The sequence below is a fragment of the Lampetra fluviatilis genome, chromosome 12, assembly GCF_964198595.1.
Source record: "Lampetra fluviatilis chromosome 12, kcLamFluv1.1, whole genome shotgun sequence".
Classification (NCBI taxonomy): domain Eukaryota; kingdom Metazoa; phylum Chordata; class Hyperoartia; order Petromyzontiformes; family Petromyzontidae; genus Lampetra; species Lampetra fluviatilis.
Window position 1 is genome coordinate 13,874,373 of NC_136286.1, and position 16,072 is coordinate 13,890,444.

Consider the following 16,072-nt stretch of genomic DNA (forward strand, 5'->3'; position numbering starts at 1 on the left):
TTCTCAATGGATCTCTATTACCCAGATGCAAGCGAACAACTCCGTTATTGCCGTTTAGGAAGCTGGGCTGAATTGAAAACTAAAATGTATATGTGCAATTATCAGCAACCAGGCTGTGACCATCAACTCACCACTTGATATCCCGTGATTTGGATTCAGGATTTCAGCAGTGCGGGGCCAAGTGCTTTGTGGTACAGACGTTAGCACCCGAACCCATCTGGTTACCAACCGTGACAGGTTTGATGTACATAGCCGTGCATGATTTTGTGCTATAGGCAAATTTGAGGTCAAGTGTTGTCAATCCATGCACCTTTCATGGTGCAGTTGAGGCATTAGATGCCTTTAAAGCCCTTTTAAGTGGGAGGCACTACAGTAATTTGTAAACCGTTAAAAGCAGTTTCAACTATACATGCTCATATGTGTGGCTTTTTCCAGGAATAATTTTCACAAGTTTCCACAGCAAGATTGATTCTTCACTTCAATCAACAAACTACTGAATGTTGTACAAATCAGGTGAATATGACCGCAGAACAAGAAATTATTTCAACATTCACACACGGCGACATTTCGCACCGCAATTGCCTGTTCAGTCGCCAACAATCGTCCGAGAATTTAACGGGCGGATCTAACCGCCGTGTACGTGTGCATGCCGAAACTTCTTTGGCGCCGTACGTAGCCACCCATGCTAATCGGAGCTTGCGCGCGGGGCGGTGGTGCGAACGTCGACGTTGCGCTTAGGGGGCGGGCGCTGCGCGCCGGCGCGAGATGCGTGCCACTGCGTCGCGGAGCAGCGCGTCCCAGTCGTCGCCGCGGCGCATGGGGACGCTGCGCTGGGGCAGGTCGCGCAGCGCTGCGACCTCGGGGTGCTCCGGCTGGCGAAGGCCGACGCGCTCAACCACCTCCTGGAACTTGGCGGGCGAGGCCGTCGCAAGGCAGACCCTGTGCACGCTGCGGCCCACGTACACAGACAAATATTTCCCCCGTCCATAATAAAGGGGGCTTTCTTTTGGGTTCGATCGCGTAAATATAAATGTTGTGTCGTTAACCCCGCCACCACCCGACACGGCCAACTAGTAAGGTTTGTCACGTAAACAATGCGTGGCCAATTCGTTACTGGTACAGCACTAACCGGTGTGTTGGAGAGCAAATCGACAACATTATACAATCTGAGTCCGACGTTTCGCCAGTAATTACAACTAGCTTACTCAGGCGGCAGCCAGATCTGTGGAGAAATCCTCCTGTTTCGTTCCTTAAATAGAGGGGTAGGTGTGATGACGACACTTGTGAGCCCTGCACGTGCGAATTTAGAGGAGATTAACCTCGGGGAGGCGTAGAACCGGTTCAGATATTCCGTCAGCGATGTGGGTCATATGCAGAAATTATCTTGGGTCGTCAGGTTCGTAGCAACCGCCACACTATTGTGTGTGTACACTAATGAGTGTGTGTGTACACACACAAATACTAATGTGTGCTAATTGGCCCGTTTTTAGTCTCACATCACCATTATCATGAACCATTAGGTTAGATTCCGTGTCTCAAATGTGGATCGGCTCAGCCCATCATTACTCTTGAGGTCGATAAACTCGATAACACTTAGTGAAATGTCAGCAGTTGTTGGTTTTTAGGACAGACTGGCTCTTGCCATGGGAATGTGGCATTGCCACCAGTGGCTGAGGTTCACCAATGGACTCGGACAGAGATACTGACTTATGATCACCACTATCATGTTGCCATTACACAAACTAAATAACACGTTACGCTCGACTGCGGTGGATTGTGCCAAATACCAAACAGGCAAGGCAAATTTCGAATTAAAGCTTTCGTGACTGCAGGGATTCATCTTCTTGGTTCTTTCGGTAAAGTCACGTAGAAGGGAAATAATAAAATAATAAAAAGAAAACATACTAAAATAATTCAGTTTTCTTTTTATTATTTTATTATTTCCCTTCTACGTGACTTTACCGAAAGAACCAAGAAGAGGCAAAGGTAAATGTTACCAAAATAATAGGTCTTGGAGGTTAGAATCACAGTGGGTGGTGGTGGCTCAACGACAGTGTGGCTCTAATACGAGCACAGTGCGATTCTCACGACTCGAATCATTCCCATGCGATTCTAATCCCGCACCTCCTCCGACTGGCGCGGTTGCCTACGTACGGTGCGAGAGAAGTTCAAACCTGCACACACAACAGGACGGCAGCCACGGCGCTGCCAAAAATGTCACGCAACAAAAAAACGTGAAGCGTAAATACGAAGTCGACTTGTTTTTTGAGAAAGAGCCGTTCGCATTGGAAAGGGCCCCCGGGGGGGGGGGACGACGACGACGCTCGCTCTCACCCGGGGGGCGTCGGCCGGCTGTAGTGGAAGGCGACCGCCACGGCGGAATGGGGGCACAGCAGGTAGGCGTTCTCCTGCCAGCACCGCCGCATGGCGCCCGAGATGTCGGCGTCGCTCAAGGCACTCGAGGAGAGCGCCTCCCGCACCTGCCCGTGGGCCCCGTGCCACGCGCACGGGGAGGGCCGTGTTAGCCAAGACAAGTCGGATCGGAGGTGGAGGGTAGGGTCAGGGGTTCGTCAGTCAGTTGTCGTGACCAAATGTTATTCATGGCAAAGGGGTTTTTTTGGGCGGTTAGATAGCGTAAATAGAAATGTGTCGTGAACCCACCACCACCCGACACAGCCAATTAGGAAGGTTTGTCACGTAAACAAAACGTGCCATTTAGTTACGACTTCAGCACATCGGTGTGTTGGAGAGTAAACCCACAACATTTACAAGTTGAGAACGACGTTTCGCTGGTGATTACAACAACAACGAGCTTCATAGGGCGACTTTCCAGAATTAGCATGCGTTGGATTAGTGGTAGGTGTTGGATTCGTGCAGATGTTGGATTAGTGCAGATGTTGGATTAGTGCTCGGTGTTGGTTGGCTCGGTTGGTTTAGGTCAGGGTTAGGAAGAGGTTTTGAATTTTCGTGCAGCTGAGGCGTGTGTGTGTGTGTGTGTACACCTTGCTCTGTAGAGGTGTGTGTGTGTGCACACACCTTTCTCAGTAGAGATGTGTGTGTGTGCACACACCTTGCTCTGTAGAGGTGTGTGTGTGTACACCTTGATTTGTAGAGGTGTGTGTGTGTGCACCTTGCTCTGTAGAGGTGTGTGTGTGTGTGCACCTTGCTCTGTAGAGGTGTGTGTGTGTGCACACACCTTGCTCTGTAGAGGTGTGTGTGTGTGTGCACCTTGCTCTGTAGAGGTGTGTGTGTGTACACACCTTGCTCTAGAGGTGTGTGTGTGTGTACACCTTGCTTTGTAGAGGCGTGTGTGTGTGTGCACACACCTTGCTCTGTAGAGGTGTGTGTGTGTACACCTTGTTCTGTAGAGGTGTGTGTGTGTACACCTTGCTCTGTAGAGGTGTGTGTGTACACCTTGCTTTGTAGAGGTGTGTGTGTGTACCTTGCTCTGTAGAGGTGTGTGTGTGTGTGTGTGCACCTTGCTCTGTAGAGGTGTGTGTGTGTACACACCTTGCTCTGCAGGGTCGCGGGGAGGCTGGCACGGCCAGATTCATAGAAGCGGCTCATGATGTCTCGGACCAGGGTGTGTGTGTGTACACCTTACTCTGTAGAGGCGTGTGTGTGTGTGCACACACCTTGCTCTGTAGAGGTGTGTGTGTGCACACCTTGCTCTGTAGAGGTGTGTGTGTGTACACCTTGCTCTGTAGAGGTGTGTGTGTGTACCTTGCTCTGTAGAGGTTTGTGTGTGTGTGTGCACCTTGCTCTGTAGAGGTGTGTGTGTGTACACACCTTGCTCTGCAGGGTCGCGGGGAGGCTGGCACGGCCAGATTCATAGAAGCGGCTCATGATGTCTCGGACCAGGGCAGTGTCGGCGTCAGAGCACAGGTGGAACACGCGCTCCATGTTGTAGGGCACCTGCAGTGTGCACGTGGGTCACACACACACGAGGGTCTAACACACACACACGAGGGTCTAACACACACACGAGGGTCTAACACACACACGCGGTCATGGCACCTCCTTTGCCAGGACCAAAATATCAGAATATGTTTTCCCTTTTATCTGGCAGCAAAACGGGTGTTAAAATGTTAAAACACCGAACTGAAACCTTTTACAAGGACTCATGTCTGCAATAACCACAATACTTGTGGTCAGAATGCAAACAAAAAACACACTGATAATATTTGCATTGTCTTTGAAACTGATTAGTCCACACCAGAGACAGCTTTCTTTCGAGCCTAGTCTCAAACGATGTTAGACCAGAGGACGCCAAAAGGTGTTAGACCAGAGGACGTCTGTGCTCCCAGGTGTATGCTGCCCACCTTCACCAACCTGCATTGATCAGCGTGAAGTCAAATAATTCTCCCCGAACCACACGGCGTGGGGAGGCCCTCATTCGGCAGCGGTTTGACAACGAGGGTTTGTGTTTGTGCACCGACAACTATGCTGTGACTAGCTGGGTGTGGTTGTGCACGGTGGCTAGGAGATGTTAACTACCTCGCCTGGTATATAGGATGGACGTGGGTTCGATCCCGACCCTGACGCCTGCTGCTGTATATTTGGAGTTTGCGTGTCTCTCTCCCCGTGGTCGCGTGGATTTTTCTCCGGGTCCTCCCGTTTTTCCCCCCACATTCAGAATCATTATCCGTTTAGAGTGTTTCACTGCTATAAATTTCCACGCGATAAGCCACTTCGTCGAGCTATCATTTGTGATGGCCAGGCCGCTTTTGAAAGAAGAGCCACATAGCTCAGTGGGCCTTACCTGGTTAAAAAACAAAAATAGTTGTTTAGTTTAGTTTCAGTTGAAGCTACGCTGCCGCTAGCCGGCTGTGGTTTGTGCACAGACAGGCGACGGCACGCGAGGGACGCGACCTGGATGTCGATGGCGGAGGCCAGCGAGGGCTTCACGGCGCCGTCCACGCTGAAGTCCCCGCTCTGCAGGGCGCGGTGGACGACGTCGTTCTGGTTGACGGCGCACAGCAGCCGGATCGGCAGCCCCATCCGCCTGGCGACGCATCCGGCTGCGACGCCGGGCGACAGGGTTCTGCTGGAGTCTCAGCCCAATGCTCCGCCACTTTTTTTGCGCAAATCCCGCAACCCTCCCTCCGTGCCCTTGTTCACGAGCGACTAGCGACACGGCTCGTTGCCAGGACAGGAAATGTTGTGCCAAACAGCAATGCTCTCGTGGAAAATCAATCGTTAATTAATTAGCAGTGGTGGAAGGTGGTCGCCGCGGCCGTTATTGCGCTGCGGTGTGAACTCGGCGACCCGAGTTCGATTTCCTGGCCACGGCTCTGACATTCGTGGCGAGTGATATCAGAGCCAGCCCTTGCCCTCCCACCGCTTCAGCACCCTGCACGAAGAGTGCTCACGAAACCCCCATAACCAACCGGCATGGCATGGAGAGGCATTCACCCTATTGTTTGGCCAGAATTTATTTACTTTGTTAAAACAGTTGGATGGTTAGCGATGGTGCATGCGGTGCCACCTACCCACCCACCCATCCTTGTTGTGTTCGTACTGTTTGTTGTTGTAACGTTCTTACCCGCCCCGACTGGACATCCGTGAAAAAGAGCTTCATAGCTCATCGGATTCCTCCAGCGTAAATAAATATTATGATTCTTCCCCCGCGTGCCCCCCTCGACTCACCAGCGGCGTTGCCCGCCGCCCCCGTGGGCACCACGACCTCCACGGTGGGCATCTCCTCCTCCTCCTCGGCGCCGCCGCCGCCGTCCGTGCAGCGGAGGTACGCGTAGAAGTGGTGAGCGACCTGCACCAGCACGCGGCCCCAGTTGATGGAGTTGATGCTGATGACGCCGTGGCGCGACGAGAACTCGGAGTCGGCGAACAGCCTGCGGATGGGTTCGTCCAGATCGTCCGACGAGCCTTCCACTGGGGGGGGGGGGGGAAGAGTGGGGGGGGGACACACGTGGGTGGTCATCACGGCGGTCACAGCGACGGCAACCGTGGCCGTGGGTCGCTTACATTCGTTATTTCCGCGATTCAAGTTCAGCTTCTTTGTTCGATTAAAATGTTCTGCTTCTGTGCAATCCTTCCGCAACGTCTTGCTCGCATCACTGCTGCCGACGGAAGGGTCCCCGCGAGAGGGAGGCTCCAGGGAGCCCCGCGAGAGGCGGATGACGCTCAAGGTCGGTTTGCCGACTTACACGGACGGCCTCGCACGGTCGGGCACGGGGATGCCGGGAAGAGCTCCGTCACTGGCCCCTTCGCTCACTCAGCAGAGGGGTCGCGACGGGTCTCCTAGGGTCCGCTTGAAGACCTCGGGTGCTCGAGTTTTTGTGTTTGTGGCTCCTGCCCCGCGTGTCTATCGACCTCTTCAGATAAGAGAGAGAGAGAGGACTTCACACATCCTTTAGATTTTGTCAAAGGAATGCATTTAGCGTACGATGAATACGGAATAAAGTCGAAAGAAGGTATAAGTGATGAATTCTAATCAACGACAGGCAGATCTAATCGGGAAAAGAGCGTGGAAAACAAAACGTTGGTGGTAGTGGTGGTGCGGCGGTGGTGAGGATGGCTGAGTTGTGTTTGTATGTGTTTGGTTGATGTTTACCTTTCTTGTACTACTATCATGTTTTTTTATATCATTTGTAGTTTATTAGTTCTTACCCGCCCCTACTGGACATCTGTGAAAAAGAGCTTCATAGCTCATCGGATTCCTTCTCCAGTCCAAATAATTATTCCGATTCTGATGACGCTCCCCGTGGTTGCTATCGTCGACATTGGCGGTCCTCGTGCGTTCGCCGCGGACGCGCGTTTCGCGTCGCCGGGGAACGTCAGGGGGACGTCGGCGACGGTGGGGGGGGGGGGCTCACCTGTGAACACGTGCACGTTCTCCTCCATCGCCGTGGTCATGTGCAGCTCCTGCACGCGGCTGCAGCGTCCGCCGGGCAGTAGCACCACCACGTCGGCGCGCTCCGCCCCTCGCAAGCTCGCGATCGCCGAGCCGCCCGTGTCTCCCGACGTCCCTGCCGTGAGCCGGGGGAAGCGTGCGCACCCACACACCGGTGCCGGATGATCGTATTAGCAAAAGTTGCTACATATGTAGTAGCTACGGGCCCCGCACTTTCAAGGGCCCCGCGCTAAATGCTTTCAAGCTATCAATTCCAGTTCAGTGATTCTGCACTTGTTCTATTTTTAATTATAGTACTATACTGCCTTCAACTTTTATGAACGAATGGGTGTTTAATGTTAGCAATTTATCATATTATCTGGCCGTATAGCAATTTAAAACGTACAATTACTTTACTTTGCAAGTAAAAAATTTGTGTTTTAATATTTATGTTTTTTATTTATTTAGGGCCCCTTTATAACATCATGCTACAGGCCCCGCACTAGCTTAATCCGGCACTGCCACACACCGGTGACCTCCACCGTCACGAGTCGCGGCAGCTCTTGTTACCACCAGCTCTTCACTGCTTACTATAAGATACCGATCATCGGAATAGGTTTTTCGACTGCCGCTCGGTGAGCGCTCACTCTCGTAGAGAGAGAGCGAGCGACTCACAGCGTGGCTAGGAACCACGCACGCAGGAGGGAAGGCATCAAGCCGGGCAGTGAACCGATGCCAACATTTGCCGAAGCTCTGCGATCCTCTACATGTTAAGGTGTTATCGGCCAATAATTGAGTTGTTGACACGTTGGAGGAAACCTGAGCATGTGGAGAAACCCCACGCATGCAAGGGGGAATCACTCTATTGTATCCATAAACGAGGTTTTTTGGGATAGATCGCGTAAATATATAAATGTGTCGTTAAACCCGCCTACGTGTTCATAGGAAGAGTCCGCATTTGTGATGTACCGCCTTCTCCTGGCGAGCCAGGGTGTGACACCTCAACGCCCACGCGAAGGGAGTTTATTTTTCTGTACGATCCACCAAACCCTCGCCGACACAGTGTGCTGGATTACTGGCGTACATGGCCCTCTCGACACTTTAGATATTTTAATATAATTACCGTTAGATTAAAGCACAAGGTACAGAGGCATTTCTGACCAACACACTTTGATGCCGAATCGTTAAATTAAAACAAACACACAAAAGTTAAAATCAACGCGGCATCTTGTAGTGACCCGACTGAACCCACGGGCACTCACCCACTACAATGGTGACATGCCTGTCTTCCTTCTGCAGGAAGTAGAGGATGAACTGTGCCAGGCAGCACATGGCCAGGTCCTTGAAGGCCATGGTGGGGCCGTGGAAGAGCTCGAGGACGTTGAGGCCATCCCTGAGCCTCTTGAAGGTCACCACCTCACTGTGGGCAAACCGGCTGAGGGCCCGGTCGACCAGAGCTGCGTGGCACCACAGGAGAAGCGACGGCGGCAGTGCGGTGACTACGGTGTCGCGTCCATTGCGAAGCGACGACGTTACCCGTAATAAAGGGGGTTTTTGTGGGTTAGATCGCGTCAGTATAAATGTTGTGTCGTTAAACCCGCCACCACCCGACACAGCCAACCGGTAAGGTTTGTCACGTAAACAAAACTATTTGAGCACTGACATTGTAAATGTTGTGGATTTACTGTCCAACACACCGGTGGGCTGCAGTAGTAACTAATTGGCACATTGTATTGACGTGACTAACCTTACTAATTGGCTGTGACGGGTTAACGACACATTTATACTTACGCGATCTAACCCAAAATACCTTTATTATGAATATTGGTCGCGAAAGCCTATGTGTTAATGACGTTGTCATTTGGTACCGTTTCTCTCTTCACTCTGCCTTCGTAAAAAAACGCTTATGGCCCCATGGTAGTTGCGAGTGCATCTTGCTTATCACGTCGAACTACCCTTTAGCATTTGTTTAACAGGCCGCACTCTTGCTGATGAGATTTAGAAAAATCGAAACCTGTCTGGCGTTATACTTGCTTTAACAAATGCTGCAGGAAAACATTGATCAGAGGCCCATTTGTCTAACTTAATACATTTAATTTTAGGAACCGTGCAGATGCTTTCCTTACATGTAAAAAAAGTAGTCATGTTTTATGTGGCTGGGTAGCATTGTGGTGGGGGTACTAATAATTGGATGGTCGTGAGTTAAATTCCCGATGGGGTGGTAGAATCATTCTACCATCCCTTTTGAGTTAATGACATTCTTATCAATGTGTGGGAAGTCAGCAGCGGTTGTCACACGGAGAGAGACTAGCCCCGGTCATAGGAATATGGAATGTCCAGCTATGGCTCAGTGTTGCCAACAGAAACGAATCGTGACAATTCATCAAAGAGTGGAATGGGCCGAATTGTTCCATCCCGTGTGCTGAACGCCCCTTAGAGAAGATACAAAGCAGAGTGTGGGGGGGGGGAGGTGAGTGGGTACCTCCCAGCTCCTGCACAGGGATCTCGTCTGGGGAGATGTAGAGGGAGCAGATGTTCTGCACGAGCTGCGGGTAGGAGAGGGCCCGCCACTGCCGCAGCGTGTCGGCAGACACCCGCGGGATCTCCTCCGGCACGAAGAGGCCCCCGTCCACCGCGTAGCCCGAGAACAGCGCCTCTCGGAAGGAGCTGCCAGCTGCTGCCCCCCGCGTGCTCACGTACTTCATCTGTCGCAGTCGTTCGTGCGTCCATCCGTTCACTCGCTCACGGCTTCATTCGCTGGTCGCAAGTGCCACCGCGCACGTCGAGACGCGTTCGCGTACCGGTGGTGGTTTTCAGTGACACGGGGCAGTCACTCTGACTGACCATCAGGTGGTGATCAATTTACTCACAATGTTGGGGATAAGCCACGGCAGGGCCCTCTGTCTCGCTGAATATTTGAATATGGCGCGACCAGCAGCCATAGACATGTGAGGAAGTATACTGGATGTGGTGTGCTGGATGTGGTGATGTGGTGTGTTGGATTGGGGAAATATTTTCCGTGTCGCTGACCTGGACAGACCCCGGCCGAAATTAATCCGCGGATAGACATGTGACCAAATCACACAAAATGCATTTGATCTCATCAGATCTCAGAAGCTAAGCTTCTGAAGCTAAGCTTCTGAGCCTGGACAGTTCCTGGATGTGAGATCACCGTGCACAGAGACAAGTGTTGCTGTAGGCTGCTGCGGGGCTGTGTGGTAGACAGCAGAGGGCGGTGCAGCAAAATCCTACGTTGCATCGCACTACGCTCCCTGCTTTCACCAGCCCGCAGTGACCGGCTGAAGTTTGGTGAAACAACTCCCACGACCCAACACGACTTGGGAAGATCCTCATCCAGCAGCGGATGGACAGGGCACGTGCGTGTTGGGAGAGAGCGGTAACCCTGATCTGGATGTTAACTCACGAATTGAGATCACGAGCCCAATGGTGTGCCTGCTGAGCTACAGTATCTCACGATTCCATAATTTTAAATACGTGTCTCGCTGTCTTGTGTTCAAATACATCTTGGACCAGTGATAGCTCCTCATTCCCAATGTGGGGACAGTCCCTCCAGAGAGGAGAAATTGTTGATATCCTACAAATCGGTACTTTATCAACGTTTGAGAGATGATTGGCGGTGTTGAACCCTAACCGAGGTTGAGCTAGCAGGCTTTTCAACTCGATTATTTACAGGTTTTCTTGAAATGCACAGGACAGTAAAATGTTCCGTGTTGGTATGAACTTGTAGAGGCCCTAGAGTTTGTATCGGTCTTCTCACTCTTATAATGCTTGTCAGTTAGAAGCTGGGTATGGCATGCTGATGAGTCTAAATGAAGGCGAAATGCCTCTGTGGCTCCCATGCTGCAGAATGCCTCTGCGCATGTATGGAAAGCGATGTTGGCCAAAAGTCCGAGAAAGTAGGAATGAGCAAATATGAATAATCACACCAAAAAATTATGATACATTTGTTAGCTCAGTGCAAGCGATTTCACTGGGAAGCTTACGGTTCAAGTGGGAATTATTACGAATTTCTGCTGAAAGTAAGAGTTGCACGTACGCCATTATTAAATCCAACTGTGTGCTGGGTCCATAAAACGTTGCAATAAACTGTGTCGAAGCAGCGAAGAAAGGGCTTGGTGCTTGGTCCAGACTGCCTCGCTTGCCTTAGACCCCCGCATATAATACGAGTCATGACGCGCATGACTTACAAACATTGTCCTTTAACCATGCCTTTCACTCTCCGAATGAATGGAACGTGGTTACTTGGCATACCCACCCTGCGACCTCCCGGCCTCTGGGCAGTGACAGCTCTTAAGATGTGTGGGCCACGTGGTTGGCGGGAGAGAAGTGCCGAACGGGGGTTGCGCATTGGCTACGATGGTGCGTGACGGCAAGCGGTAGTCCTGGCGGACTCCCTGCCCACGCGAGCACAGGGCAGTGTTTGTCTGTGTTCACGGCCCTGGCCCAGCAGTCGAGTTAAAAAAAAAATCCAGGACGACTTCTTCACAATTCTGGATAATCGCCGGATGAAGCTGGTTGTCATCACCAGCGAAACGTCAGCGGGTCACGGGGTCAGCTGGCCACTCGGCCGGCCGTATGGTCGGTGACGTCGGCGCTGTCATTGCTGCTCTATGAGTCCTTAAGTCAGCTGGTAGGTCAGCGGGTCACTGACTCGGTCACTAGGTTAAGCTGGTAGATTAGCAGGTCACTGGATAGGTCAAAGTCGTTTTCCCTTGCAAGGTTTATATGTGACTCTGAGGTACAACTCGTTTGTGTGGAATCTTTGTCCATCGTTTGTTAAATTTCAAAGGTGGATGCCTGAACAAACAGTCATGGGGGGATGTGCTACCTCACAGGCCCTGTCAGAGACGTTCCAGGCATGTGAATAAAATAACACATTTGAATTCTCACAGCTGAAATAAGCGTTATTCGTAAAAATTAAATGTTTTTTTTGTGTGCAATCTGCCCAAGCCGACTCACGCTACAGGGAATGCATTATTTAACCCTTATATTTGTGCAATATTTTCGATTTCTTATGTGCCATGGTTACTTTGCTCTGACTTCTGTTTACTTCATTTCTGTACCCGATTTGCTTTCATTTTGTCATTTTGGTGAACCCCCTTAGGTCAATCTTGCGAATGAGACTCGTCCTTGGTCTCCTGAGTTCTCAGCTGGTTCAACAAAGTAAGCTTGACTTGGCGTGATAACCCGGTTTAACACGTAGTAGTAGTAGGCTTTCGCGAATAATATCCATAATACAGGTTTTGTCTTGGGTTAGATCACCTAAATATAACTGTGTCGTTAAACCCGCCACCACCTGACACAGCAAATTATTAAGGTTTGTCATGTAAACAGAACGGCCAATTCGCTACTAGTACAGCACACCGGTGTGTCGGAGAGTAAATCCACAACATTTACAATCTGAGTATGACGTTTCGCCAGTAATTACAACTAGCTTCATCAGGCGACAGCCAGATTTGTGGATAAATCCTCCTGTTCCTCCAGTTCCCGCTAAGATACTGGGTTCGAACCCAGAGCTCGGGAAATTATTGGTGCCAACTCACCGTCTGGCTTCCTTCCAGCTTGTCTGCGGCTGCTTGGCGATTGTGAGATGCAATTTGCATGAACGACGCTGTATACAGCTAGACATTATAATAATTGGTATTATCATATACGTACAAGCTTTATAATACCCATTTATTTGACAAGTGTGCCATCAGAGCCACATTATGATGCAAGTGACTGCCTTTTGTTCAGCAAAGCCTGAAATCATGATGATGAGTATAGCCCTGGAGGATTATACCACAAAACTGCCGTGCATGTGGCTGTTGTTGCAGAAAACACTTTCAGTGATGTTGGCCTCCGTAACTTCCATTGCTTCGCATTACAGCCGTGGCGGTGCTTTATGAAACTGGTGATGCCTCTTCAATAGGAATTCCCTTTACAAAACTACAATGAACTTGTTGTTAGGTTTTTTCGTTACGTAAAAAAATAAAATTAATTAAAGTAAAATTACTTTTATTAATTTGAATTTTTTACCTACGTGACTTAGTAATTTTACTTGTATTCATTTTAATTTTTTACCTACGTGATTTTACCGAAAAAACCTAAGAATATGAATCCTTGCAGTCACGAAAGCTTCAAATCTAGAATTACAATGCAGTTATTTATTCCCTGGGAATACGTAATCGTTCATATTATTCATCTTCTTGGTTCTTTCGGTAAAGTCACGTAGAAGGGAAGTAATACAAAATAATAAAAATAAAACATAATAAAATAATGATCACGTGACTTTACCGAAAGAACCAAGAAGATGAATCCCTGCAGTCACGAAAGCTTTAAATCGAAAGTTCATATTATTCCTATACAATATGTACAAAATAAATTACTTTGCTTATCGTGTTTACTATTAGTGCGGCAGGGATGAGTGGCGCAGTGGTTAGCAGCGTGAACGATGAACCCAGAAACGCGAGTTCAATTCCCATCCACAATTTAACATCGGTGGCGAGTGGTATCTGACGCGGTCCTGGCCACCCTCACCTCGGCCACCTCCTCTTCCACCTCTCCACCAACCCGCACGATGAAGTGTATGGTCGAACAAGTCTCACGAGGGACACTGTGAGGACATGACCTTCTTCCTCCAGCAGGCGACTGGCAGAGGGCCCCCACGTGATTGAACTATGATGGTTTAACGCTTGTAAAAAGTGAAATTGCGCAAACATTCCAGAAACATGTTGGCATCAATTTTTTTAAATGCCTGTGGGCAAAGCTGCCGAGTGCGCGTGTGAATGTCGCCTTTGTGCGACGCCCGAGGTGGCATCACACGCGTGGTTTCCTCTTTTGGAAAGTGGCACCTTTGCGCAAAAAAAAAACATCTGGTGCAAAAATCACACGGCTTCCTCCTGCACCACCACCACCACCAGGTCACGATTTCACCTCGAATGCACCGCCAGTGCTGGCTTAAATGCCAGAGTCATATATACAGTACACACACCTTATTCCGTGAACCACGAATGCCGTTGCAGAACCTTCGCCTGACTGGCTATAGGAACGTGGAGCCTCTAAGTTGCCGTGTCCCTGGATCCTGCTGGTCTCGGGGCAGTTGTCAGCGAGGGTAGTCAGAGACCTCCCCACCCCCTCCAGCCCACGAACCTGCACTGAGCCCTTGCGGAATACACCGCCTGCGTGCCCCCTCCGTACCGTCGGGATTCGTTCGGGATTTTCGACGTCTCCGGTGCAGAGAAGGGACCTTTGCTCCGGCTGAGAGGCGTCGGCGACCTCTGAACAGCCGCCTACGTCGCTTGTTATTATTATTCTACCACACTGTACTCTTCCCCCTCCCTCTCTCTCTCATCCTCCCTCTCTCTGCTCCTCACCCGGCAGGCAGCCAGTCGAGTGGCCTGGCCACGCACCCCACCCCCCGCTGTTGTGACCCAGCCTCTCCCTGCCAAAGATTTAGCGCGCACCCAGAGCCCCCTTCTCTCTCCCACGCTGCCAACTTACACACCCCCCCCGTTCAAAACATTATCCCACACAAGCCACACCACACCGCCGTCTGCCTCCCCCCCCCACCCTCTACTCACAGCCACCCAGCAATCAGTCGGCATCCACAAGGGGGTCGTGGCGGCGGCGAAAGCCCTCCCCAATTGATGATCATGTCCACTCTCAATTTGAACCTCAGCGCGAGATGAACATGGCATGGCTTAATCCCACGGGGTCAGTACGCCGTGGCTAGCAAGTGGCCCTGCTGGTAGTTACGGATGCATTGGGAGGACTTCAGTGGGAGCCGCTGTACGTGTAAGGCAGGTCGTTCATCACTCATTTTCAGAGGGGAAGGCCACTTTCGCCGATAAGACATCAGTGTTGAGGGCCGTCAACACATTTGAAATAATTTGGGTTTGACAGCACTCTCTGTGTACTGCCAGGCGCCCGCAGTGAAGAACAACGCTGTTGTGAAGTCTTCATCACTGGAGTTGAAAACCAGAATTACCGGGCTAAATTCGTGGGTCAGGATTAGAAAAATGTCACGGGGTTAGATTAGCACACAGCTGTGAGTGGGTGAACATGTGGGTACCACCACCTGGAATGAATATGTGATTGTTATAATTGTACTCTCCATTTCGCTTCGTTCTACTACAAAGTTTCAAGTATTTTTTTAATAGTTAAAATTACTTTTAATATTTTACAATTTTCAGAGAATTTCAATATAACATTCTGAACATCTGCAGTTTTAGTTAGACGTAGAATATTTTCAATTGGATGTTATGCTATATTTCAGCTTTCCAACGCCACCTTTTTAATAAATGTTTTCTCCTACAACATCAGAGTGCAGCGCCACATTAAATACGCACTACAATGACAATCGTTTAAAGCGACTTGAAGCATGTTTTATTTTCAAAATAGAAATGTTTTTTTGGGGGGGGGGGGGCGTCAGAGCTTTGTGACGTCATATTTGAGGGGGGTCTGACTTTGTGTGACGCCGTGTGACGAGGGGGGGGGTCAAAATCGGCCAAAATCGCGTGACGTCATTTATAGACGGCCCCGAAGTTGTAGGAGGAGTCACCGCGATTAGAGGGGCGGGGCTAATGTAAGGGGCGGGGTTAAGTGGTGGAAGAGGGTGGTGCTTGAGGAGTTGTAGGAGGGGTCACGTTTGAGGGCCCAGAAGTCTGGTGGGCGGGACGACAAACCTCAGGGGATAACAAGGAGCTCAGTGTCAGGGGGCGGGGCTCAGTGTGAGGGGCGGGGCTTAGTGTCAGGGGGCGGGGCTCAATGTGAGGGGCGGGGCTTAGTGTCAGGGGGCGGGGCTCAGTGTGAGGGGGCGGGGCTCAGTGCCAGGGGGCGGGGCTCAGTGTGAGGGGCGGGGCTAAGTGCCAGGGGCGGGGCTTAATGTCAGAGGGCGGGGCTTAGTGTCAGGGGGCGGGGCTCAGTGCCAGGGAACGGGGCTCAGTGCCAGGGAACGGGGCTCAGTGTCAGGGGGGGCTCAATGCTAGGGGACGGGGCTTAATGTCAGGGGGCGTGGCTTAGTTGTCAGGGGGCGGGGCTCAGTGTCGGGGGGCGGGGCTGAGTGTCAGGGGACGGGGCTCAGTGTTAGGGGGCGGGGCTCAGTGTCAGGGGGCGGGGCTCAGTGTCATGGGATGGGGCTCAGTGTCAGGGGCGGGGCTCAGCTGTGCATGAGGGCGGGGCTGTAGGTGAGGGGGTGGGGTCCGCGGGTGCCGGGCA

General features: G+C 51.0%; 1 protein-coding gene across 1 annotated transcript; it reads right to left on the minus strand.

Annotated features, from left to right (window-relative positions):
* Positions 1–653: 653 nt before the first annotated feature.
* THNSL2 (threonine synthase like 2) lies at positions 654–14,120 on the minus strand. The gene is made up of 9 exons (XM_078861244.1): positions 13,848–14,120; positions 9,336–9,558; positions 8,116–8,310; positions 6,837–6,989; positions 5,650–5,892; positions 4,873–5,021; positions 3,790–3,915; positions 2,335–2,480; positions 654–948 (listed from the first exon to the last, which is right to left on the minus strand). Exons 2-9 carry the CDS (start codon positions 9,556–9,558, stop codon positions 735–737), a joined length of 1,449 nt encoding a protein of 482 aa, XP_078717370.1. The 5' UTR covers positions 13,848–14,120; the 3' UTR covers positions 654–734.
* Positions 14,121–16,072: the final 1,952 nt, after the last annotated feature.

Excerpts from the sequence above, each read along its gene's own strand:
- THNSL2 (XM_078861244.1), bottom strand. The coding sequence starts at position 9,558 with ATGAAGTACGTGAGCACGCGGGGGGCAGCAGCTGGCAGCTCCTTCCGA. Across the intron at positions 6,990-8,115 it reads GCATGTCACCATTGTAGTGG|GGACGTCGGGAGACACGGGC; the intron begins GTGAGTGCCCGT and ends GGCTCACGGCAG. Across the intron at positions 3,916-4,872 it reads CCTCCGCCATCGACATCCAG|GTGCCCTACAACATGGAGCG; the intron begins GTCGCGTCCCTC and ends TGCACACTGCAG.